General features: G+C 39.9%; 1 protein-coding gene across 6 annotated transcripts in view; it reads left to right on the top strand.

Annotated features, from left to right (window-relative positions):
* Positions 1–26,843, top strand: part of PDE1C (phosphodiesterase 1C) — a 528,215-nt gene that overhangs the window by 223,929 nt on the left and 277,443 nt on the right. For 2 of the 6 annotated variants that reach the window (XM_081287903.1, XM_081287902.1), the window contains one exon: positions 2,115–2,141. The exons of the other annotated variants lie outside the window; for them this stretch is intronic. In XM_081287903.1, the coding sequence (XP_081144029.1) occupies positions 2,115–2,141 (27 nt within the window). The remainder of the gene's footprint in view (positions 1–2,114; positions 2,142–26,843) is intronic. 6 annotated transcript variants of the gene reach the window in all.

The following is a 26,843-nucleotide window of genomic DNA, read 5'->3' on the forward strand; positions in this document are numbered from 1 at the left end:
ATGTCTCGGCCTGAGGTAAGGTGGAACATTATGGTACAACATATGACAAAGGAAAGTTATTCAGCTCATGGCACCTGGGAAGGAAAGAGAGAGATCAAGATCATGCAGATGTATGGAGAGAGAGAGAAAGGGTGGAGGAGGGAGGCAGGGAGAGGTAGAGTCCAAAGCCATGTCCCCAGTGACCTAATTCCTCCAGCCATGCACTACTTGCCTGTAGTTACCACCAATAGTCCATCCAAATAATTAATTCATCAAATGGATTAATCCAATGTAGAGAATTCAATTCAATCTTTATTGAATTCAATAATTGAACCTTCTGATCTATTGGAATATTGCCCAACACATGAACTCTTTGGAGGACATTTTTAGGTCCAAACCATAATGGGTCATTTGTTCTACAGCCCAAGCCTTAACCACTGGTTTAGTGAACCTTCTTACCTGTATTTTCCTATATATGTGTATATCTCTATATGTGACTTTGTATGGTGCTTGGAAAATGCTGAGAAAATTCTTTGGAAGCCAGGAGCAAAGGTTGTCTTCTTCTAATCTCAGAAGATATCCTCTGCTGATAAATCAGTTGGGATTCTAAGTAGAAGCCAAGGACACTGTTCTGGCCTGACATAGAATATGTATGTTTATGCATAGTTTTAGACATTTTTCTAATCATAATCATGATACTCATTCCTTAAAGAAAATTTTAAAACTTCATAAAAGTAGAAATGAGATCCATTAACCCAGTGTCTTGGTATTATGTTAATGTTCTAGTTTGTTTCCTTTCAGAGAAATAGATATCAATACATATGTGGCGAAGCCTGTGCATGGTAGGGTCTGTTTTGCATGCTGGTTTCTTTACCTAATACCTAACTTAATGCCGAGCATGCTTTTGATTTAACAGAGATGTAACAGGCCATAGTGATTTTGAACCTGAAGCCTCTGTGCTTTTTCTTTGTTTGATTTAAAACACATGATGTATGGTTCCAATTAGCAAGTGAATGGCGTGGCTATTCTAGGTGCAGTGACTATAATGGGCAGGCAGATGTGGAACTAAGAACAACAGGGAAGAACTCCCTGGAGATGCTTCAAGGAGATTTATCTTCCTTTCCTATCTCTTCCCTTCCTCTAATCCACCGGGAGCTTGTTAGCACTCTTTTGTCGACAAAACATATGAAGAACATCTGGACAGGGTCAACATACCTTTGTGGCCATTTTCCCTCAAATGCCACTCTGACCTCGGTGAAATAGTCAGGGCCGATGAGACTATCTGCATTGCTGCGTCAAGAAGCCCAAAGCATAAGAGATTTGCTAAAGACTAACTGACGATGTCAGTGGCAGAGGTGGGCTAGACCTGGGCCTCTTCTGCTTCCCAGGGCAGTGCCCTATGGGGTCACTAGCAAGTTCCTAACTTTGCTTCCACCATTTCTTTCTAGATTTTTTCTCATTTTACCCTTCTGCACTTCTTTGAAGACCTTATGTCTGATCTCATGGTTTGGTTGCATGATTACTTGTTTATATTTAAAAAAGTTCATCTTGGGGTTAGGAGTGTAGCTCAGAGGTAGGGTGCATGCTTGAGGCCCTGGGTTCTATATCCACAACCCCTCCTCCCAATTTTTTTTTTTTTAAAGGGACCATAACACTCGATGATGTGGATAATACCAACAATAGTGAAGAGATAAATAACTAATAATTATTGACCACTTAATAAGTTCCAGTCAAAATAAATGTTTTACAAGCCTCTACCTATTTACTCTGCCACCACCCCATGAGTCTTGTAGATGGAAGGGCTGAGATTGGAATCTGGATCTTGTTGTCTTTAAGCTCAACCTCAACCAACATGCCACAGTGCCCTTCAAAGGGGGCTGGAAGAGCATAGGAGCAGAGCCATTGGGCTCTTGATGCTATTTTTCACTACTAAGGCTAAAGTTATATACAGCCGACCATAGTATAACACAGCAACCCCAAACTTTTAACTAGGCTTTGAAACCTAGTTCCCCCTTTACTGAGGGAACCCCTAGAGGTATTGATCTCAGTACCCATCCCCCACTCAAGCTTTCCCTTACTCCCACTACCTGCCATAAGCCCTTTTCTGATGTGTATTTGTGCTTCTTTTCCTACAGGAGGAAATATAAGAAAACGTCCCAGAGGTAAGAGTATCTTTCTGAAAACGGGGAGCTTTGCGGGCAGGGTTGGCTGAGTCATTGGTGGCACAGCTCTTGGCAAATATGGCTCATATTTGACTGGAATTGTAATAAACAGTGTCTTGGTTCCTTCTCAGTGAATTGTTTGCTTTATCTCGGGATTGCTACTATTGCTGTAATTAAAAATTGGTTGCAGGCACCTAGCGCAGCACAGTAGGGTGGATCACTGCCCACGGGAGTGGATCCCATGGATCCAGAAGCTGGGTACAGCTGTGCCATCTAGTGAGTCGACTAAAACCTTGACCCTGGTTGGTGAGGGCTATTGAGCTAATGGCAGAGGTACCAGTTCCTTTAAGGGCAATGCTGGTGTACTGATTGGACTGTGGGAAGGTAATTTGAAGTAGAATACCATCTATCCTTCCCTTCATGTCCCCATTGCATGGAAGAGGGGATGTATACAGATGAAGCCTAGCCTGGCTCTACGCTGTGCCTTGAAGATCCTTTGGTATGAGGAGTCTTGAAGGGATCAGGTGGACACTGGCTCTGACCCATGGGGCTATTAAACTTTGGACTTGTGTCTTTTGTATTTATAGTTCCAAAATGACTTACCAGGTGTGTGGAGTCTTGGCTCCAAAGAGGAGCCCATTTTTCTGTGTGTATGTGATTTCAAGTCTCTGTTACTGCCCTTTGCTGGTGTTTGCTGATTTGGAGGAGCATGGTGCATGCGCACAGGCTGCGGCCATGGGCAGGGCGGGTGGGGTTCCGGTTCCCAAAGAGAATAATGAAGTGAGATTAGGAAATATCAGGTGCATCATGGTGGAATTTTTTCCTGGTTCATGGGCTTTATTTTCTGATTAAATACATTTAAAGTATACAATATGATACGTTGATAATCATAGTAAAATAATTATTACAGTCAAGCAAATCAACGTATCTACCATCTCCCCTATTTCATTCGTTGGTTCATCTTGCATATACTTTGCTTTTTATGGTGATTCATTTTCATAAATTTAACTGGACAATAATGGCATTTAAGGCCTCTGATGAACTCTTGTTTTTCCAGCATCATCTCTTGCAACTTTCAGTGTCACTCTTTGTCCTCTAAACATGAACTATGAACTTCCAGCCAAGTTTTGCTTCCAAAGGTCCCGATGATCACAAATGCTTTCTTAGGAAGAGCTTTAGTAAACTTGTGGTCAGTGTACTTCTCTGAAGCTTTCCTGAATGAGGGGGACAAAATATTAATTCAGCATTCCCTGGGATACCAGAGTAGATAGGCAAGGCCTGTTGGGATAACACATTGGGTTTTCTCAAAATGCTGTGCTGATTCTTCCAGTGTCTTTTCATGTGCTGTTCCCTTTTCCCCACCTGACCCTTAGTTAATACTCTGATGTCTGTCTTTTATATGCTCCTGTGAGCCCTCATCTTTTTATCTTTCCTTCCTGACTAATGGTGGGCAACATGTATACTGTGCCTTCTGGGGTTTGCTTTGACTGCCATAGAGCTCGGTGTATAGTAGCCCCTGAGTAAATGTTGTTGAATGTATTATACTAACTGCTTTTCTTACTGAACTTTTAAATTGATTTTTTCCCCAGACTATTGGTATTGGCATCAGGGAGAAGTGCCACAACTATGTTACACACAACTTGGTACTGAGTCAATTAAAATATAAACCAAACTATTGTTCTGTAATATATAGGCTCCCTATTTTATGTACCAGATAGCATCATGTGATTCTTCCCAGGGCTTTTCCAGGAAGTCTGAATGAATTCTGGAAGAGACAGAATTGGAATGACATGATCTCATGAAAAAAACTTCACAAGAGTACTGTTTTATAATTAATATATTTAATGAAAATAATGTTCTAGCATCAGCCACTCTAGTCTTGGTGGCCTCTCATTAAGAAGAAGCTTTTGGAATATAAATAATGCAAGTGACAAAATATTTACTCTGTGTTGTTGAGAAGAGTTTGGAAAGCACGTTGCAAAGAAATAGAATTGCTTAGGCTTGTTGTTTGCCAAGCATTGGAAGCCCACGATCCAGATTAAAACAAAACCAAACCAAAAAGCACTGATGCAGTTCAAAATATGCCAATACCTTTTAACAGTGGCATTTTTGCATGACGTTTTCTAATGATGATCATCTCCTGGGGTAGAGATTCCTGTGTCCTATGATTTCCAAATAAAATCGATAGTCCAAAGGAGTGCTATGATAATTTAGTATTTAACGTAAAGCACATGAGATATTGGGAGGAAAATGAGTGAAAACTTTGAAGGCTTCCTGGAGGTTGCTATACTTTTCTAAATATAGTCAGCTTATACAGATGGCTAGACAGTTCTGTCTTGTTCAGGTTCGTTGAACTCACGGTCATAATTGCATGTGAACCACTGAGCAGGATGTAAATTAATCACTCAGATTAGAGGGTACAATGGTCTTCAGGAGTAAAAGGTAATTTATCATCTTTACATGTAGGTAACCTGAGGTACAAGGCACTTCAGAGTTGTCTCAATTTTCTTTCAATGTGAGATAAAGAGACAGGTGAGAGGGAGTTTTACAAGAGCTGCTCAAACCTGTCAAGGTTAAAATTACTATGTTGACTTTTTTGAAAGCATATCTGAGGTGAATGCTGTTGTCATTTTTATGATATCATAAAATTAAAAGAAAAACACCAGACTGCCCGCTTCATTGAAAGTCATTTAAAATGCAAATTAATAAAGGATCAGTTTGACCTCTTTTTAATATTTTTTCATAAGAAATAGATTCATGCTCTGTGAGTATATCATTGAATAATAATAAAAAAATCTCCAACTTAGTGGCTTCAAACCACCATTTTATTTTGCTGGCAGTTTTATGGGTCAGGAATTCAGGAAGGACTTGGAGGGGTGGTTTGAATGTGATCCAACTGGTGACAGCTGGGGCTACTGGGGACGGAGGAGTTACTTCCAAAACAGTGTGTTCATTCACATCAGGGCCCTTGGGGCTCCATGTCTTCCTGCCCCTGCACCCATCCTACCCACCCTCTTTCTCTTTTTCTGTCTCTGCACATGGCTTTTATCTTCTGGGATATCACCACACAGATATCTCCATATCTCTTAGAATTCTTACTGCAGGAATAGTGTTACTGGTTGCCTTCTTGTGACTTCTTAGGCCAAGTGCCCTAAGTGACAGGAAGTAGAAGCTGCTAGACTCTTACTGGCAACCTGGGCACAGAAATTGACAGAGTCACTTCTGTTGTATCTTACTGTTAAGCTAATCCATTCAAATTCATCCAAATTCATGATAAGGGGGGCATATACCATAGCATATATTATATCTCTTGGTGAAAGAAGCATTTAAAAACTGTGGACTTATTGAGTGCGGTGGTGCATGCCTGTAATTCCAGCTGCTCAGGAGGCTGAGTCAGGAGGATGGAGAATTCAAAGCCAGCCTCAGCAAAAGTGAGCCACTAAGCATTTAGAGACCCTGTCTCTAAATAAAATACAACACAGGGCTGGAGATGTGGCTCAGTGGTTGAGTGCCCCTGAGTTCAATCTTCGTTACAGGAAAAAAAAAAAAAAGAAAAAATTGTGGACTTTTTAAATCCAGGTAGCAAACTTCCAAACTTTTTCAGAGTGAATTTGCTTGAGGCCCTTCTTGGGGATCTGTAGATTTAGAGTAGGTGGATTCTCGTTTGATGCATGGTAGGCAATTTTGTATGTATTTTGACACTGGCCCTTTGCAGTCAGGTGCTAGTCTGTTTGAATGTATGCTTGCCTACTTCATGATTCATTTCGAGTGGGAGTAGCAATGATTTCTTTTTCATGTTAGGGATAAATACATTAGTGTGGACTCAACTGAATTCTAAGTGTAATTATTTGACTTCACTTAATCATTAGTCAAATAATGCTGGTGACTTCATGTGGGAAAAGTAAATGGTATAAATGTTCTGTTCAAAAGTTTTAGATGGAATAGATTTGATTTAAGCAACAAGGGAAGATAGCCCAGCATACATAAATAATCTACCTGTCTTTACAATTTTCTTGCTGTTTCATTTCATTTCACAGAAATATTTATTTATCTTTTAAAACTATGTTTAAAAAAAATCCACCTTCTTTCAAAGTAATCTTTCTACTACCGCTCAATAGACATTGTTATCTTTCTTTAAGTAATTCATAAAGTACAAGGCACATCTTCACCCAAGGGAATGTTTTGATGATTCTGGTGCTTCTAAGTCTCACTTAAGCATTAATGGAAATGTACTCATCTCTTCCAAGACCAGAATTCCAATGGAAGGAGTAATGTTAGAAGGGCTCTGGACTGGTAGGATCCTTGAACAGAATGCCTTATTGAATTGGACTTCAGACTGTCACGATTAAGAGGAGCCCTCCTCCTTTTGCCCTGTGAATGAGTTTTGTCCATGAGAGTCAGTCATTTCCAGAGACTTGCTAAAGTGGAAAAATAGCAATTTGTCAGCTAGAGAGGATTACACAGTAAACCTGCTCCCCTGTAAAATTTTTTGTAAAAGGTTTCTTTTAATACACCTTTAGCTTCAAATTATCAGGTCTGGCTCAGAGAAGCTGTATGCCTTAGAAAGCATGTTGGACAATATACAAAATACTCACAAACACCTAGAAATAATCAAATATGTCTGGATTGCCCTTGAAGAAAGGAATTACTGTCAGAGATGAAAATTATCAAGCTGAATCTATATTATAACTGTCCCCCCCTCCACACACACACCCCTCTATTTCAGCGTGTTTAGGGGCTGCTGTGATCAATTAGCATAATTCAGAAGCAGAGACACAAGGCAGTTGTGTTCACAAACTTGAAGGATCTCTGCAGGCACAAGGCTGGTCTTTGGATGTTTGCTCTGTGGCAATTTGGTCAGGGTGGTTAAGAATTGGAGTTTTAAGCCATAACAGATAATGAAACCCTCATTAGCATAAGGGTTTTGTTTATTTGTCATTAACTATAGCTCTGCTTAGATAATTTAAGTACAAGTTCTGGTTCTAATTGTATCTGACTCATCAATGGAGACATTACTGTGAGCATTTAACCTCAGTTAAATTTTTTTTGATAATCATATTACATTGATAGTCATATGCATAGTACTTTACAAAAACCTTCCGATTTAACAAAAAACTTATTTAGCAGTTAACGTTGCTATAGTTTAGTTCACACTGGAAATAAAAATATAAGTAAAAAAATGCCTCCATGAATAGGTATACTGGATTGTAGGTGAGATAGAGGTGAAAAAATGAATTATGATACAATGTGGTGAGTGTTCTAATCTCAGTATTGAAGGTCACTGGGAACAAATTAGGTCTTTTGGAGGAAACTTGCATTATCCTACTCTTCTCTCTCAAGATCACAAACATAGCCTGTGCTATTTACTTACTATTCCGGGGTCTTGCAAGTATGGGCACATTGAAGTCTGACACAATAGAACAATAGTCTAATACAATAGAATATTTTCTGTTTTCTTCCTGTTTACAGTTATTTTTAAAATATATGTTTTTAAAATATTTTAGGCCTTTCTTCAAACAGGAAAATGGCTCAACAATATTCTGGATGTCAGGAGGAAGACAGTTCAGGATGCCAATCTATATGTAGATATTGACAAAGTAAATATCACGCTGTCATTAGTAGAGAGGCCTCTATTTGTTGCAAGGCAAAGCAAGAAGTTATTTCCCGCCCCCCCCCCCCAAGTGTCTAATGCCTTCTTCCACTTGGATTTTGATGTGGCAGTAATCACATTTGATGAGCCCAATAATTGATTAAATCCAACAAATGATTCCCTTCGTCAGGTCTGCCTATGTTCAGCCTTCATGAATCAGCTTACTTAATGAGTCACCAACAGAACTGCCACCTTGGCTGTTAATAATAGATTGTTGTGTGTGATGGGTGGGATGGTGAGTGTATGCCACACTTTGGGAAGGCTACCTGCTACTCGGTGGTATCCTAGCATTGACAGGTGCATCTTCTTAACTCTGACCTCCATGTCCTTTGCAGGTTATGTTAAGGCCCATCAGAAGGTCTGAAGGTCACATTCTGAAGGTCTTTTGGCATCTTTGAAATAAACTAGGTTGACTCTTGTTTCCTACATTTGAAATTAAAAATAGCAACTAAATAATTTGTTGAGAAAGTTAACAGGAGTAATGTAGGATAAATCAAAGCACATATTTGTTTTTGCATACTGGCGTGTAATGAATCCTGCATAATATTACTTAATAGTATTGATATTTAGAGCATGAGAATTAGTACTTAATCAAAGATATGTGGATCTTGTAAGAGATAAAAACCTTTAAAAATATTTCCCTTTATTTGTGATGCCTAATACATTCTGAAAGTAGTAAGAATGAGTACATCAGCCATAAGAATATGCACAGTTTACATTCCAAGATTGCTGACTCAATCAGGGTGACTTCATAGTAGGTAGTGATGGCAGACCAAGGGAGACCAGAGAGAACAGCACTAGTGAATACAGATAGGTGTTGAGACTTTGTCCACAAAGAATGAGGGAGGGTCTACACTGGTAGACTGTCATTCACTCATCCCTCAATCACTCACTCACCCTCCTAATATGTCATCGAGTGTCTGAAGAGGGCAGGTGCAGGGATCTTGACTCAGAGAGGCTGATTAGCAGGAGATAGGAACTAGGCCTGAGGAGAGGTACCAGGTTGTAGTAAGTAGGTCAGGCACTGAGTCTGGGTTGTTTACTTAGATGCTAGAAGCAGGGATGACCTTAGCATTGAGCTGTCATTTTCTGAGTCAAGAGGTACATCTAGGTGCAATTCAATCTTTTTTTCTTCCATCTTCCTATGTCTGAGAATTGCTGTCCTTCTGTTCATCAAGAATCAAAACTTCTGAGTCACTTTGTGTTAGCCAGCTTTTAGTTGCTGTGACCAAAATACCTCAGAAAAACAGCTTAGAGGAGGAAAGATTTATTTCAACTCATGGTTTCAATTCACGGTCGGCTGGCTTCATTGCTTTGGGCCTAAGGTGAGGCAGAACATTCTGTTGGAAGGGTGTGGTAGAAGAAATTTGCTGTTTTCATAGCAGCCCAGAAACGGAGGGTGAGAGCGAGAGGGGAGTGCAGACAGGCCTTCACATTAGGGACTCTGAGCCCAGGGGCTGAGCTGTATTTATTGAGGGGTAGAGTCAACCTTGACTAGAAATTGGTGACTGACTTTTGGGATAGGGGGAACGGGACTGAAAGAAGGCTGGGGTCAGTGCGGCAGTGGGGCAAGCTGCACGGTGTAGTAGCCATTGGGACATGGGCCTTCATTAGGAAGTTTGGAAGGGCCCAGACTGTATGGCCATGGAAGATCCCAGGGAAGTACAGGCTCAAGAGAAACACATTTAGGTCACACCCCCAGTAACCCACTTCTTCGAACTAGGTCACACCTCCCCCATTGTCCTACATGTCTCTGTCGTCCATTCAGCCATGATGGATTGATCAATCCTTTGATTAGGGTCCTGCCCTCTTTTTTTTTTTTTTTTTTTTAAAGACTAGATATTTTTTTTTTAAGAGAGAGAGAGAGAGAGAGAGAGAGAGAGAGAGAGAGAGAGAGAATTTTTAATGTTTATTTTTTAGTTCTCGGCAGACACAACATCTTTGTTGGTACGTGGTGCTGAGGATCGAACCCGGGCCGCACGCATGCCAGGCGAGCGCGCTACCGCTTGAGCCACATCCCCAGCCCGGGTCCTGCCCTCTTGATCCAATCATTTTCTAAAAGCTTTACCCTTTACCATTGGGTACATAAACCTTTGGGGAACATTCCAGAGCCACATTGTAACACATTTTATATGTCCTTCTGCTGTGTGTTCTTTCAGTGTTAACTTTTGTTCCTCCTCTTCACCCCGGATGGTTGGGTCTCTAATATATGGTGGGATTCTCCTTCCCATTATTTTTATTCCCGTGGCCTTGTTCCAGTCTTTTTATTCATTGCTTAGTCTATTGAATGACTTCCTAACCACTCTCTTTACTCTGGTTTCTACATCCTCTCCATTCTGTATGCCCATGTCGAATGGCATCTTCCCCATAGCTCCTCTATTTGTTCCTGATGTGTTGAAAAACAACAACAGGAAGCCTCCCATGGCTTCCTGATGGCTCTTAGAGGTCTGTCTTCTCATCTAAAGTCTCTATCTGTGCCTCCACCTTAACTTTTCTGCTTGGTCTATTATTCCCTTCCATTCACCCTGAGTACCAGTGAAGCTGAACACCGCATTGCCATATTTGCCTTGTGTTTTCTACGATCCCTTCTTTACTCATACTCTTTCTGGCATTTTGAATGTTCTTACTTATGTTTGTTGAAATTGCATTTTTTTCTTCAAGACCCTATTCAAATACCATCTCTCTCATTGGAACCCTCTTAGATCTTTACACCTAAGAGAGATCTTGCTTTCCTAGTTCTTATTGCTCTAATTCCATGACCAGAGTTAATTGAGTGTTTTGGAACCATTGAGAGTTTTGTTTTTGAGTAAGGAATATGCTGCCCCAAAGCATGGTACCTTGGGCATTTCAGGTATTTATTAAAGGTGGGTTGAATTTATGAATGAATGGGATCCTATGTTTATTTTTATCACGGGTCAGAACTTAAGTCAGAGTTACCAGGTGGAATTGTGGGTAAATAAGCCCAGGCTGATAAATGACTCATGCTTACAAATGACTTTGCAGTTCACTGCATACTCCTACATCCAGACTCTCATTTGGCCCTCACACTGGCCATTGTGGAGGCTTGTGAGGTCAGCAAGACAGATGGCATGCATGGCAAGAACCAGAAAGTACGTAATTGCTTGGATCATCGACTCTGCTTTTCCAATTCAGTTTCTCCAACGTGGACTCTATCTGGGTGGAAACTGAAAGCATTTTTGCTCTGCATCAGGGCTTGAATCTCTATTTTCCCTCATTCAAATCAATGAGCCTGGAGATGTTCATTGCAGTGTCAAATGTATTTGTTCGAAGCAAATCATTCTGAGTATTTGATAACTGTGGTTATGCATCATTTGGCTCTTCTGAGGTATTTTGCCAAAATGATTTTGAGAATCATTTTCTTAGATTTCCTGATAAGACCTAAGTGTGTCTTTAAGGCTATCAATAGCACTAGTGCAATCATTGTGCTTCAAAAGTTATGCCCAGACTTCAAGTTGTCTAAGGAGGCAAGCCTCTTCATCCCTGCTAATCTCAGTGGCCCTCAATACCAAAAAGAGGCGGAATTAGCTAAACAGATTCAGTAATTGTTGAGGGCTTTCCAATTGGGGCCAAATCCAGCTCCAACAACAGTAGCTTAAGAAGCACTTTTAGGGTCCCTGGAGAAACTGGGTCTACCAGTATAGATCAGTTTGGGTAACCTTGACTTGGTTGACGATTTCATTGTTGGGGATGCTCTGTACATTGGATAATGCTTGGCAAAATCTCTGGTCTCTACCACTAGATACCAGTTGCTACTCCTTCATGTCTTAGTTTTGACAACCAAAAATGTCCTGAGAGTCAAATTTGCCTGTGGTTGAGAACCATAGGTCTAGATGAGAAATTAAGAACTTGGGTTCTGTTCTGAATTAGCTGTGCCAAATTGCTCCTCTCTGGTTTTGGTGTCCTTCTTGTTTGTGAAGACATATGGTTCAATAGAGCAATAAGCATGATTCCTTTTGGCTTAAAAACGACATTCTTTGTTCCTGATTTCTTGGGTCTTTTCATGTGGGTGGCTCCAGGCCACCAAGTAACCTTTGCAGGGGTAGTAGGCACTCTGTGCCCTGTAGCTGAATCCTCAAGAGAATCAAATTGCCAGCTAGAACAGAGGTCACTTGGTAGGTAACATCCTCGGAGTCCCATAGTGATGGTCCATGGCTACCAGTTGGATTACTTGGTTTAGAATACTTCTAATTTAATCTAATCCAGGAGAACTAATCATGGGAAGCATATTAACAAGATAATTGCCAAAGCACAAACTTTAGAAAAGTCTAAAAAAAAGTCTAAAAAGTCTACTGTATTGACTCAATTTATTATGTGCCGACTGTGTACCAGATGTTTCACATGCATTATCTTATTTACTGTTTGGCAGTGATCCTGTCTTGTAGGTCAGGAACTCAGGGAAAAGAAGTAACTTGACTAAAGTCTCAGAGCAGGGGAGTGCTGCTGTCAGGGCTTAAAAGGCATCTCTTTTAGATGTTAAAAGCTTCTTGAGTTCTTTCCATCCTGGTGGTATTATATATACATATTTTTTTTTTACATCTATAGAGCTCCTTGGTTATATTTATTTTTTTCCCCAAATGAAGCAGCTTTAAGCTGAATAAAGTCAAAGGATCAGAAAGATATACCTTTAGTAGTTCATTTCCCTACTCTGCCAATTGTTTTTTTTTTTCTTGTAAGGATATTTTATGTTTGAAAGTTTTTATATTTGACCTTAATCTAAAAGTTGAATTTCTCAGGAATATTCAATGAAGATTTTTTAAAAAGCTGTATTTAAGAAATGTTATTGAAGGGGGGAAATCCTTACCTCCACCATCAGGTTCTTTTTTTCAAAATAGTCTATTTTTGTACTTAACAGCTTAAAAGCTTTGAAGCAGCGTGATCAGTCATACATGAGTAGATAACTATGCATAAAAAGTAAATAACAAAAATAGAATTGGACCAAAGAAAACTTGTTCTGTGTTTTTCTGTTCTCTGATTTAATACGATATTGCTTTTTCAAACTTGATGAGGTCACTACCTGAATTTTTCCCTTTGCCTCCCCATAAGTGGAACCAGGGTTGTTTCCTATGACTTTGGGCCATCAGAGGGAGGCACCAAAATGAAGAATTCCTAAGTAACTTGGAGAGAGTAGAGTAAGCGAAGGACATAACTTTGGAAGAGCCATGTCTGTCGTCTTTGCTCAGCCATGAAATTAGTAAAATTTTGGGGGAAAGAACAGGGACTTGGAGTCTCTCAGGTTGAAACCTGAGTCCTGGCAGGAATCCTGTGCAATGCTTGCAGTGGGCAGAGGCTCTTTACCAGTGGGAATCTGTTTCTTCTTGGTCAAATGGAAATAAAACTTGCTTCCTAGATTTTTTTGTGAGCCAAGAATGAAGTAATATATGTAAATCACTCAAGAAACCTTGGGCATGTGGAAAGTGCTTAGTCACTGAATGTGTGGGACATCCCTGAGAGGATACCAGGGTTCTATGTCCACCCTATACAGGGGGCTTGCATTGAGAGATGGTGCAGTTTGAAAATCTGGAGTCATCTAAGAGAACTGCAGGAAACAGACAGACCTTGCACTTTAGGCACTCTGAGCCCAGGGGCTGTGCTGTATTTATTGAGGGGTAGAATCAACCTTGACTAGAAATTGGTGACTGACTTTTGGGATAGGGGGAACGGGACTGAAAGAAGGCTGAGGTCAGTGCGGCAGTGGGGCAAGCTGCACGGAGTAGTAGCCATTGGGACATGGGCCTTCATTAGGAAAAGGAAGTTTGGAAAAGGAAGTCTGGGGACTGTATGGCCATGGAAGATCACAGGGATGTACTTGTCATTCCTCTTCACTTTTAGTTTTCTAAGTTGAGGGGACATTTATGTTCTTTACAGTATCACAGAGTAAATAGCATTGCATTTCGTTGGTTGAGAGTATGCAGTGTAGATTCAGAATGCTGGGCTTCTAATCCACTCTTCCTTAAGTGCTTGGCCTTTTTAGTCAGTTACTTAATTTCCATAAGCCAGTGGTTTTCAACACAGGGTGAAATGGCCCCAAGAGGACCTTTGAAAACATAGAGACATTTTGGGTTATCACTTCTGGGTTTGAGGTCTATCATTGATATCTAGCAAATAGAGGCCCCAGATGCTAGTAAATAACCTACAGTGCATATAACATTTCTACAGCAGAAAATTAACCAAATAGTGCTGAGGTTGAGAATTTACTCTAAGTTTTACTTTCTTTCTTAATAGTACTTACCTTATAAAATTGTAATAAGCATTAAATGAGATGAAAATAATTAAGCGTGCTCCCTGGATTTTAGTAAGTGTAAAGAATGTTTTAGCTATTTTTATTAAGGCTACTATTTTTACTTTTGATTCATTGTTTATGAATCACATTTGTGGATTATGTTTCATAGTCTATGCAAGTGACAGATAAAACTTTACCAATGTATTAAATGCATTTAAATTTTACAGGGAAAATACTTAAAGTGCCCTTAATCATGCACTGGAAGGGATTTCCAAGTTGTTTAAAGGGATAATATTGTTTGATGTATGTAAATATGGTATGCTTTATCCTGAAACAAATCTAAAAATCACAAGTTCCATATGCTATTATATTCTACTAGTCTCAAAAAAGCATAAAATTACAGATATTAACAGAAACACTTTGGCATTATTACACACTATTACCTAGAAGGCAATACAACCAGAGAAATTTACTAGGAAAGAAATTTCATCCTTTACCTGAGGGGGTGCAGAGAGTAAACTATCAAAGTACTTTCAGTGGAAGTTAGTAGCTTCAAAGTAAGCCCACAGTATCAATGGGAATGGATTCCTAGTTAGCAGACCCACCCAGACAATGAAATTATCCCTTGAAATTAGTACCAGTCCAGTAGCCAGTGTAGTCCCTCGGAAAGCAGAGCTGAGCATGGTGTCACAGCAAATTGCCCTCTGCTGTGAGTTCCTAAATTGCCATGTGCCACCACGAGGGGACAGACTTCTCCCCATTTGTTTTTCTGTTCTCTGCTATATGTATAAATGGAGACTTGTGGGTTGACTTCTCTTTAATCATTTTCTTAATCTTTAAGATGTGTTCATCATTAGATAGTTATCAAGAGTTTCCTAGAATTAACACAGCAATTGAAGAGCTGAAGAAGAGAACCTGACGAGTGCAACATGTACTCTGAGATGATCCTCTTACTCTCACTGTTAGGCCAAATCCATAATTTCGTGTCTTTGATAATTTTGCCACAATTCTGTGATAATTTGGTAAATTGCGAGTGTACCATGTTGTTAGTGACAATACCATCTTTAGCAGTCACAACTGCTCACTCATGACCCATTTTTAAGATGCAAAGAGAAAATTCACCCTTTTGGTGATGCGGCTAGACTGGTTTGATGGGTAGATAGAAGCCCCGTTCCTTCGGAGGACACAATGTGCATCTTTGGGGTGAAGGTGCTTAGTAATACCACCCCAGCAAAGGTGGTGGCAGTGCTTCTGGTGTCAGTGGTGGGCTGTGAGCAAAGCTCTTCTTGAGACTGCAGCCCTTGATCCGTAGATCATGCCGACTTCATACTTTTCACCTGTTCACTCTACATCTGCTTTCCCCTGGTTGATTTCACTGTATTGAGAAATGTGTTCCGGGAGCATGATTTGGGGATTTGACAGATGAGATCCTGATGAAGCCATTGTAAAGCTTAAATTGCTTCCCATTTAGCATCATTATTTTGAATAGAAAGAAATTTTTCCTTAAGTTAGACTCTAGTGTGGAAAATGAATCATGTTTTAAAGGATACTTTTGGTTTGTAGATGGAGAGGCAAATGATTCCCCTTCCTTGCTTTTGCCATTGGTTTGTATGGGACAATGTAGCAGCATAATTATACCAAAAGTCTATGTAAACAAGGCAATATAACATTGGCATTCAGAGCATGGATTTTGTGGTCTGGGAGACCTAAGCTTAAATCCAGTTTTTACTCTTCTTTAAATTTGTGATTTATCATCTAGTTAAGCACATGATATTCTCAGGGTATGGGTTACTAATAGTATCTAACTTATAGGGTTGTTTTAAAGATTAAATGAGACAATGTATAAATAGTATATGGCCCAGTTCTGGCTACACAGTAAGAGTTTAAAAAAATATTAGTGGTTAATATAATGCTTTCTCTTCCAGCAAAAATTAATGGCCACAGAATTCCATCCTTTGTTATAATTAAGAGTGAGACCTTATAAACTCCTGGCAAAACTTCATCACCCTTGGGGATTTATTCTGCTTATACAGGAGATTAATCCTTTAGGATCTCATTTATCAAAGGATTAGTTGGAATGGTCCCAGCAAATTATGGGTGAGGGTGAGAGAAATTGCTGCTTCATGCTTCAGCCTGATCCACAGGGCTGTGAAAACTGAATGTAGGTTTGCTGAAAGATCCTCCAAAAAAAAAAAAAAAAAAAAAAAAGGAATCCAAAAATTTTTTAGTCAAAAATTCTAGGTGTCAAGGAGTCATCTTCATTGCCACTTTCTTGGTCCCTGTACTCATCCTCTAATAAGATTTGCAATGTGTGGGTCTGTGGGTAGGGATCTACTGTGTCCACCCTAGATTAAAAGGGGTAAGTCTGATATTCAGAATGAAAGTCAGCCTATATGGTTGGCATGGACAATACCACTGACAATTTAGACAATGAGCAAATTGAAAGTACAGTATTTATTTTTAAAAATGAGTTGTATCAACAGTATTGAGTCAAGCACATTGTGTTTGTGGATGTAAATTGTGACTCATCTGATTCTGCTTCCCAACTTTTATCTCACTATATATTACTGAGTACTGCTATGTTGGTCATGCACTATAAGACATTAAACAAACAAACAAACACAAGATGTAGTTTCTATCCTGAAAGAGCAAATGGCACAATGCCAGCTATTGGAACTCAGGTAGGCATTTCATTGTGTTCTTTGACCGAGGTGCAAAGATAGAAATTGGCTTAGTTTGAGAGTTCAGAGATGACTTCCTGAGGCTTAAATATAAATAAGAAAAAACAGCCTGATATGGAAAGGTGATATGAGACTTTTAATTAAAAGTAAAAAAATGGGTGGATAGTTGATTCTTAACACCACTTTTGTTATCTGAATTGCAGTGCCTGCTCTGGCAAGGGTGAGGTTTGTTATGCAAGGATGGAGAGAAAGGCTTTACTGTGGGTATCCTTGTGCAAGGGCTATAAGCTCACTGCCTTGTTTACCTTATGGAGAAATAAATTATCACCTCCCTAAGGGCTATGAGCAGAGGAGAGAGGTCTGATGAAGACCTTTCTCTTCTTGAGGGCATGCAGTGTGGCCACCTGGGCTTTGTGGCTCACATGTCTGTCAAAATGATCCCTCCCAAAGAAACCAAGAATCCCTTCAAAATAAGAATGAGAGTGCAGATAAAAAGAGTGTCCTACATTTTCCATCAGGAAGTAGAGATCAAAAGTAATGATGAGACATGTTCCCTCCTCTTTTCTTATATAGTTTGTGTAAGGTTAGTAGTATTTCATTCTTATATATTTGATAGAATCCATCAAGAAAACCATCTAAGGCTGGATTTCCTTGTGGAAAGGTGGTATTCAAACAATTCTCAAATGGTATTGGGATCACCAGGAAAGTCTATTAAAACATGAATTGCCACCAGGCATGGTGGTACACACCTGTCTTCCCAGTGGCTCAGGAGGCTGAGGCAGGAGGATTGCAGGTTTGAAGCCAGCCTCAGCAACTTAGTGAGATCCTGTTTCATAATAAAAAATAATAAGAACTGGGGATGTGGCTCAGTAGTTAAGTGTTGTTGGGTTCAATCCTTGGTACAGAAAGAAAAAACCAAAAGACATGAATTACTGAGACCTTCCCTCTGACTCTACTCCGAGTTTCTGATTTGGTGGGTCTAAGGATTTGCATTTCAGACAGTTCCCAGGTGTTACTTGTTGCTAGTAGTATGGGGAATCACACTCAGCAAACCACTGCCTTAATAGTTGTAGGACTATTCAAAGTTTCTATTTCTTTTTGAGTATTCTTGATAAGTTTGTGTTTTTCAGGGAATTTGTTAATTTCATCTAAGTTGTGAAATTCACTGCTATAATGTTGCTTACCATCCTTTTAATTTCTGCAAGACATGCATGGCTGTTCTTTCTTTTATTCCTGGCATAATTTGTGCTTTCTCTCATTGTTTCTTCATCAGTCTTTCTAACTTTTCATGAAACATTCCATGAATGTTCTTAAAAACCTAACTTTTGTTCTTGTTAACTGTTTCTATTGATAGTTCTGTATTTCATAGTCCCCCCCCCCCATCTTTAACATTTCCTTTCTTTTTACTTTGGGCTTAATTTGCTCTTCATTTTGCAACTTCTTAAGATGAACTTAGAGCCATAATTTTAAATTTTCATTGTTTCGTACAAAAACATTGAAGCTGAAGAGTTCTTCCAGAACTTCCTTTCTCTGTACATCTTTGGTGCTTCCTCCATAGCCTTAGTGTTACCCTTACCACCCTGGGCACCTTGTTGTTCTCCAACTGCCTCATACGCTCCTTCACAGGAGAGAATAAAAGAAAAGATTCTCATAGAAGAAAAGGAAAGAGCTTGGTTGAGGTCAGTTTGACTTTTCACCCCCTTCTTGTCCCCACTATTTTATTCCTAGCACACACAGGGCAGGTGTGTTAGAGCAGGTGAATGAGTGGATGAGGCTGGCCTGGTGGTTAGATGCCTCTTTCTTTGTCCTTGTTTCTTGCATACATAGTTCTCAGATTGGGGGGAGGTCCTTTAATATCCTTTATGGATGGAAAAGTCATTTCTGAAGCAAACTCTGGAAATGGGGGAGTGTGTTTCTTTTGGGGAGAAAACTGTTATGGGTAGCTGGCCTGGCACTCAGAGACCATTGTTCCACTGCTGAGTTGGTTGAATACCCTCTGAAGTGGCCCCTCTGTGGGGTTTCCTCTGGAGGCCAGGCTACCCTTCATGCTCATTTTGCCTTGGCATCCAGGATGAAGTTTCTGACGTTTCCAGTTGGATTTCACAACTGACCAGGTGTGTTATAACTGAAATGTGGGATTGCTTTTCCCATTTCCTCAGCAGCAGCTGGGGTGCATTGCTGTCAGAGGCAAGAGGACCTTCCACTGATGTACCCTGGCACTAAGAGACCCCTAGAAAGTACACAGGATTCTTTCCGTTGGAATTCTACCTTCTGGGTCTTCAGAGATAAAACTCTTAATTCTTGGCTTTTGGCAATTTATTTAAAGGGAGAGGAATCATGATACTTGTTCTCTGAGTAGAAATAGGGAATTCCTTTGGGAACTTAGTTTGGATGTTCATAATCATGCAACTCTTTCACATGAACACAATTTCTTTATTCTTCTGCTTTTAAGTCTACACCAGTGATATAGACTGCAAAACCAACAAAGAAACAAACAAGGGAGCCTGAAGAGAAATTAAACTTCACTTTGAAATTTAATAAAAACTATGGATAGTAATAACATCCACAATAATAGATTCTAATTCATCATCATTGTGAGGTTCCTGGCACTGGATTAAGTAAATGTTTTACCTGCTTACTTAATTTTCAATACTAATAACTCTGATAGATTTCATAGGTGAGAAAACCGAGTCTCAGAAAACTTTGGGTAACCTTTCAAGGTCAGAAAATGATGGGTTTGCTTCACTTGAGGCCAGTTTTGACTCCAAACTCTTCACCCCTAGGCTATCCTGTTTCTCTAATTTTGGAGATATTGAGAGATGATGACAAGAGTGGGGTTAGGAGTTGGTGTTTGCATTAAAATTCTTCATCTGTGTTGATTACACTCATTTTGATGTGCATGATTTGGATATCTGCCTAAGTCCTCTGTTTCCTGTGCATTTGAAGCCAAGCATGATTGGGGGCTACCATGGACATACCTGGAGGAGAAAAGGAAAAATGATCTTTATGGAGAACAAGGAAGTCAGTGAGTCAGTGAAAATGGCGCCAATGAAAAGGACCTCCAAATTGCTCAGCCTCTTAGCTGCGGAGGGGAGTCCATGCACTAGGTTGGCATTTCTGGCAGAGGCACAGGTGCTGGCATAAATCAACTCCTCTTCTTTTTTTTTGTGCAGTGTGGCTTCTGATGGAGCCATAACTAGAGGGCTGTGAATAGAGGAGGGAATACCCAGAAGCTCTGGCCCCATTTGTTATCTCTTGGGCCACAAGAGGATTTTTCAAAGATTATGGAGGAAACATATTTTTACAGCTCTTTTTCAAGATGCATCCCTTTTCTTGCCAGCAAGGGCTGGTTTCCAGGGGTTATAGTGCAACAAGTGGCTTTCATGCTAACATGACTGGGACCCATGGTAAGAAATACATTTTATACCATGTTCTCACACACACACACACACACACATACACATACGCATACATACACACATATGCATGCCTCAGAAATAAGTTTTGTGAAGTAATATTTATCTTACTACCAGAAAGTCCAATATTTCTTATTATTTTATTTAATGAACATAAAAAAATGTTCCCAAGTAAAGTGATTTTATTATCCACCCATGGGTGTCAAGCCATCATTTGAAAATTAGTAGTCATGATGTGTGGGAGCTGAGTATAGAGTATAAGTTATATCCTTTTGTGAATGAATTTGAGTGATAAGTAAAGCCTGGAAATATCTTTTTTTTTTTTTGGAGTGGGGGGATACCAGGGATTGAACATAGGGGCATTCAAACACTGAGCCACATCTCCAGCCCTATTTTGTATTTTATTTCGAGACGGGGTTTCACTGAGTTGCTTAGTGCCTCGCTGTTGCTGTGGCTGGCTTTGAACTTGCAATCCTCCTGCCTCAGCCTCCCAAGCCTCTGGGATTACAGGTGTGCACCACTGCACCTGGCTAGCCTGGAAATATCTTGATGTGTCTCAATGTATTAGGGAAGCCATAGTTTTTTTCTTTTACTTTTTCCCTAGGGCTAACTCAGTATCCTTCTAGGGGACTTTGGATTTTCCTCTAACCTGAATTAGAAGTAAGTCACTTAAATGTTTCTTTCAGGTTGGGTCTGTGGGTCAAGTCAAAGGCAGTAGTTCCCAGATGAGACAACCTGGTGGAGTTCAGGGAGGAGCCCAGGGTCCTCTGCCTTCACCTGTCTGTGTTGCTGGGTGAAAGCACAGTAAGGGAAGCTGGCTGTGCTCTTGGGAACCACTTTTTGTTCTAATAGGCCCTTAAGCATCTGCATTCTTTGGAGCTTCATAGCAGATAACAGCAATAATGGAAAACAGGTTTTTGTGTTTTTCCTTTGCCAAAGTACTGTCGGGAGGAAGGACATTTATCTCTTTAATAACAAAGGGAACTGGGCATCTTTGATGCACAGGGTGGCATGAAGTGTATTTCATATGCGTTTTTCACCTTGCCTTCCAGACTGTAAGTTCATTAAAACTATTGAATGAGTTCCAGGGTGAGGAAGATTAAGCTGTAATTTACTGTATTTCATGGCTCACTTCTTCCTTTTCTGTAAGCCCATTCATCTGTGGGCGAGTCACAAAGAGACAACAATTCACCACAGAGCATCGAGCATCCTAGGGCAGCTTTGGGAACTGACATTTAATTCTGCTAGGATGCCTTTGAAAGCATCCGCCCCTCTTCCCGCACCCTCCCTGCCCGTGGACTCAGTTCTCTGTGCATTCTGGGAGGCCTTAGGGTTGCCAGGTGATGCCAGTTGAAGATGAGGTTTGAGAAGTCACCTTCTCAATTACTGCATCAGTAATGGAGCTCATGTTTTCCAATTTGCAGACTCTTTTTTCTCCATCTCCAGCTCTCTGCTTGCTCATTAGGCCTTCTTTGTGCATCTATGTTTTGCTGCTATGTCACTCCTGGAAACTTTGTGAATAGCACTTCTCAGATTTGAATGTGATCACTTGGGGATGGATTAAAATACAGATTCTGATTCTGAAGGTCTGGGTTGGCGTTTGAGACTGCATTTCTTATGGGTGATGCTGTGACCCTGATCCCTGACCAGTCTTTAAATAGGGAGGCCCCCAGATTGGTGTGTGGGTGCCAGGAGTGTCAGAAGACCTAGTGTGCAACCGTAGATGGTAGGGTTTATCTACATTAAGGACTCGGAGTTCCTCCTGGGGAGAGGTGAACTTTACTTTCTACTCTGATCACGTTTCTTTATGCATTCATCTTGCATTTTATGTGTCTCTTTGGGAATAAAGGTTCCTGTTTCCTGTGGGTGGCCTTCTCCACACATCCTCAGCAGTGAACAGATTCACTGTGATTTTGATTCTTCCTTTAGAGTTGTGAGGAACCAGGTATGCCCAGGTGGCAGAGCTGGAAAAACTCTTGAGTGTTAGAAAGTCTTGAGAGTTCTAACTGATAAAAGAAAGAAAAATAAAACAAAACCCCAAAACACCCTAGATATATTTGGTGTGAAGTCCCTGCTGACTGGGGCCACAGCCTGGCAGTCCAGTCAGGTGGAGGTGAGTGGCTTTGTTTTCCTCATAGGTTGTGAGGTTCTACCTGTGCTTCCAAAAGCTCCCCCCCCCCCCACTTAACGTGGTCTCTTCTCTCCAGGACCAGATGAGGGCTTTTCTACCCTTACTGTGCTGTAGCTTTTGACCCTCCAAGAAATCAGATATTATCTTGTTCGATCTCAGGTGAACATTGGGCCCACAGTCACAGGGCCAGGCCCTCAGGCCCCTGACATCTCCAGAAGTGGACAGCTTACTTCAAAACCTCTTGGTATTTCTCTACCAAGCAGGACTGCTCCTGGAGTACTACCCTGCAGCTTTGTCCCCCTGGTGTCTCTGACCATGTCTGGACATGGAGCCTTCTTGTGAATTCCTCCCTGGGTCATTCTCCTTCTTCTGAATGTATAAATGCCCTTGGGCCCTTGGGCTAAAGGGACCCGCTTCTATTCCGCCCTGTGGATTCAAGCTGTTCTTACCTGCTTCCCTTATCCTGCCGTCTATTGCTACTATTTTTCTATCAAGGCTCTAGTTCAATTCTGCTTCCACCTGGAACCCAAGATCACCAAACTCACTGTGGGAGCCCTGGGTTCTCATCCTTACCCACAAGAAGCTGTGCAGCAAAGACAAGATCTTCATACCTTTATGCCTCCTCTGTTTTCTCATGTGACAAAAAAAAAAAAAAAAAAAAAAGGAACTGACCCTTAACATTCCTGTGATTTTTCCAACACTCTGATTCCACCCTAATCTCTCTTTCTTGGAATAGTTGCCCTTGAGACAGTGGGGGGAAGGTGCCAGCTAGACCTGATTTTAGATTCCAGCCATGCTGTTACTCAGTGTGTGGCTTTAAACAAGCTGTTTAATCTTTGGACCTCCATTTTCTACATTAGTGAAATGTGGGGTTGTTCGAGGGATTAAACATATAATAAACCTTTCTAACACATATTAAACACCATTAGGATTTTCAGCAGAAGGCAAAATTACACTCTCATTCAGAGATAAAATGAACATGTGTTGAAGAGTTTAACTCATTCATGAAGAAACTCATAAGACATTACACCCAGTTGAAATGATCCAAATTTTGTAGACTAAGTGTGCAAATGAGGACAAAACTTTTTCCATAATGGAGGAAGGAGGTTGATTGAATCTCCACCTAACAGACTTTATTATCATGTCTGTAGATAAGACTTACTTTGCTTTATTATTGATATCTATAATGTACAGAGTTATAAAATCACTCAAAGGCTTTATAGGGTGTGCCTCCTATAGCCCAGGATCTAAGCAAGAGAAAGACTAGGTTTCATCTGGTTATCTTTGAAGGTTTGATTGGTTATGGTATATATCATAATTTATATTCCTTTGGATGAAGCAAATCTCATGGCCAAATCCAACATCAGTATGTTGAAGGAGTATTAGTCTCCTGTGGAGAGAGGGGGGTTCATATTCGCCAATAGTATTCGTGTCTTCCATGGCTCGCATCTATTTTATAAATTTTACATCAGTTTTATTATAAATTCTTAATTAGGTTTATTATGAAGTCTGTCAAAAGTTGATGAGGGTCTGTGAATCATAGTTGCTGTCTGTGTCAAGTTTAGCATACAATTTATATCTCCATTTTATTTTTATTTCATAGTGTTATAAGACCCTGATTTATACACAGCATGGGGGGAGGAAAATTACTTTTTACTTCTGTTCTTTTCAGTTCTTAGCTGGGGCCCCTGTATCAAAAGACAGATTAACAAGAGAAAAGCATGCAGATTTTTTAAGGTAAGTTTTAGGTGACACAGGAGCCTTCATGAGAAAACAAAGACCTGAGGAAGTAGTTAAATCTGCATTTTTTTCTTATGCTAGGTTGAGGGTGGGAAATTGTGGAGCAGATGATAGGACAAAGGAAGTATGAGCTGAGAGTAATGAACTGAGGTGAATTTAGCCAGGCCTGATTTTTTTTTTTTTTCAGATTTCTGCTTTTATCCCTGTGTCTTCAGAGATAGGAATGGAGCCCTTTTTGCATATGCTATTTCTCAAATTTCTTCAGTTTTTTTTTTTTTGTATCAGGGATTGAACCCAGGGGTGCTTAACCACAGGGCCACATCCCTAGTCCTTTTTAAATATTTTATTGAGACAGGGACTTACTGAGTTGCTTAGGGCCTTGCTAAGTTGCTGAGGCTGACTTTGAACTCACCATGACTCAGCCTCCTGAGCCTCTGGAATTATAGGCATGCCCCATTACACCCGGCAATTCCTTCAGTTTTAAAATATTCACTATGCCCAGGTAGCCATATGTTGTGATATCGTGTCCTGAATCCCATTGAAAGATAAGTAGGAGCATACTGATGTTTTTCAGTTTTGCATGAGAAGATTTGCAGAGATCTGAATTTTTAAAAATATGCAATTCAAAAGAACACTTTTTTTGTATTCAGGGATACATCCACACATTCAAATACAGATGGTCCTGTCTTATGATGGTTTAACTTTTAAGATGGTACAAAGCGAGTAGAAACTGCACTTGAAATTTTGAATTTTGCTCTTTTTCCAGGCTAGCAATATATGAACCAACGCTCTCCCATGATGCTAGGCAGTAGCAGGGAACCACAGCTTCCAGTCAGCCGTCTATAGGATGGCAGTGGGAACAATGGACACTCTTTTGTGTGCCGTGTGGCTAGCCAGGATGTTTGATAGCTTAAGTGGATTAAATGCATTTTCAACTTTCAATAGGTTTATAGGAATGTTTCCTCATCCTAAGTCCAGGAACATCTGTATGTATTCAATGAACATCATATGTTTTCAATGTTTATGAATATAAACATTGTGAGGAAAGCGTTATTCTTAGGTGAGTATAAGCATGAAGGTGATGGTTACAGTGTACTACATTTTGATTTGGGATAAACACATTTGACAGTGTGCATTATTACTTTAAAACATTTTTTTTTTCTGTGTAACGTATGAATTTACTTTATAAAAAAATCAAACTATTATGGAGAAAGCTAATGCATCTTAACCTCTCACATCCCAGGTACTTTCTCAGAGATTATAACTATGATCAGTTTGGCACACACACACGTGTGTGTGTGTGTGTGTGTGTGTGTGTGTGTGTGTATGTGTGTATATCATATGCATTTTTCAGCAACTTTTCTTTTTTTAATCACTGAATCATTTTTTAATTTTATTTTTTTATTGGGTTTATTTTTTTTTATGTGGTGCTGAGGACTGAACCAGTGCCTCACTCATGCTTGGCATGCGCGCTACCACTGAGCTATAACTCCATCTTGCCTTTTCTTACAACCATATCTTAGAGATTTTTCTATGTCAGCTCATAAAAATTTACCTCTTCTTAGAAATTTCATAGTATAGCCAAATCATTATTAATTGGCCTATTCTCCTAGTGATAGGCATTCAGGTTGCTCCCAGTTCTTTTCTGTAGTAAGTAATGATGCAATGAAAGATGAAGGCTCATTGTTATGTTTATGAAGGGAAAGTCTTTTAAAATGCATAAATGCCTCAGCTAAACTGTATTTTCTAGCTCTTTCAGATGTATTGGTGCATGTAATCAATGTTCAGTGCATTGAAAATCCCTTTTTTGACATTTGCACAATTTTTTAGACCTAGGCTATGTTATCTATTTGGGTGAAAGTCAGTGATTGTGGAAATCTCACTTTTAACCTCTTGGTTCTTTGAGTTTGTTTCTGTGAGGTGCTGTGATGTCTGCTCCTGCCTGGCTTTCTTTCCTCTCATCCTTTTCTCTCCTCAGGCCTCTCCCTATACCTACCTCCATTTTTCTTGCACATTGCAGATGTCTTTGTATATATTATTTCTTGGTTTATTCTACTTTAAAACAATCTGTAGCTAATGGTTAAAACCACAGAGGACATCACGTTGAAACATGAAGATGAACTTGAGAAGTTCTTTGCTTCTCAGTCTGGGAAGTGCATTCCATACCGTGGCTCTTGGGCATGCAGACATCTCCTCCATAAACTGATTTCAAATCTTTGGGGTAAACACTCAGAAGTAGGATTTCTGGATCACATGGTAATGTTATTATTATTATTATTTTGATGAACCTTGACGCCTTTTTCCATAATGATGGTGCAATGATGTTCCATCAATAGTGTACAAAGTTTTCTGTTTCTCTACCTTCTCACCAATGCCAGTTTCTTCTCATCCTTTTTCTAATATTTACTCTGACAGATGTGAGATGGTCTCTCATGGTTTAATTTGTAGTCCTCTAATGATTTACAGTGTTGAACATTACTATTTTTATTTCAGAAAGGTCTGTTCAGTCCCTTGACCATTTTTTTTTAAACTTGGTTCTTTGTTTTCCTGCCATGGAGTTGACCTCTTTATATATTTTGGATATTAATCCATTATTGGATGTGTGGCTTGCAATTATTTTCTCCCAACTGGTAGGTGGTCTCTACAAATTAATTTTTTTCCACTTAAATGTGGAATCTAAAATAATGGAACTCATAGAAGCGTTGGGTAGAATAGTATAGAATAGTATAGAATAGTGGTTACAGAGGCTGGTCAGGGAATTATGGAGAGATGATGGTGAAAGGATACAGAAAATCTCAGTTAGAAGGAATATGGGCATTTTTTGGAGATCTGTTGCATAGCAT

The sequence above is a fragment of the Spermophilus citellus genome (genome assembly GCF_964194105.1).
Source record: "Spermophilus citellus genome assembly, chromosome: 3".
NCBI classification, from domain to species: domain Eukaryota; kingdom Metazoa; phylum Chordata; class Mammalia; order Rodentia; family Sciuridae; genus Spermophilus; species Spermophilus citellus.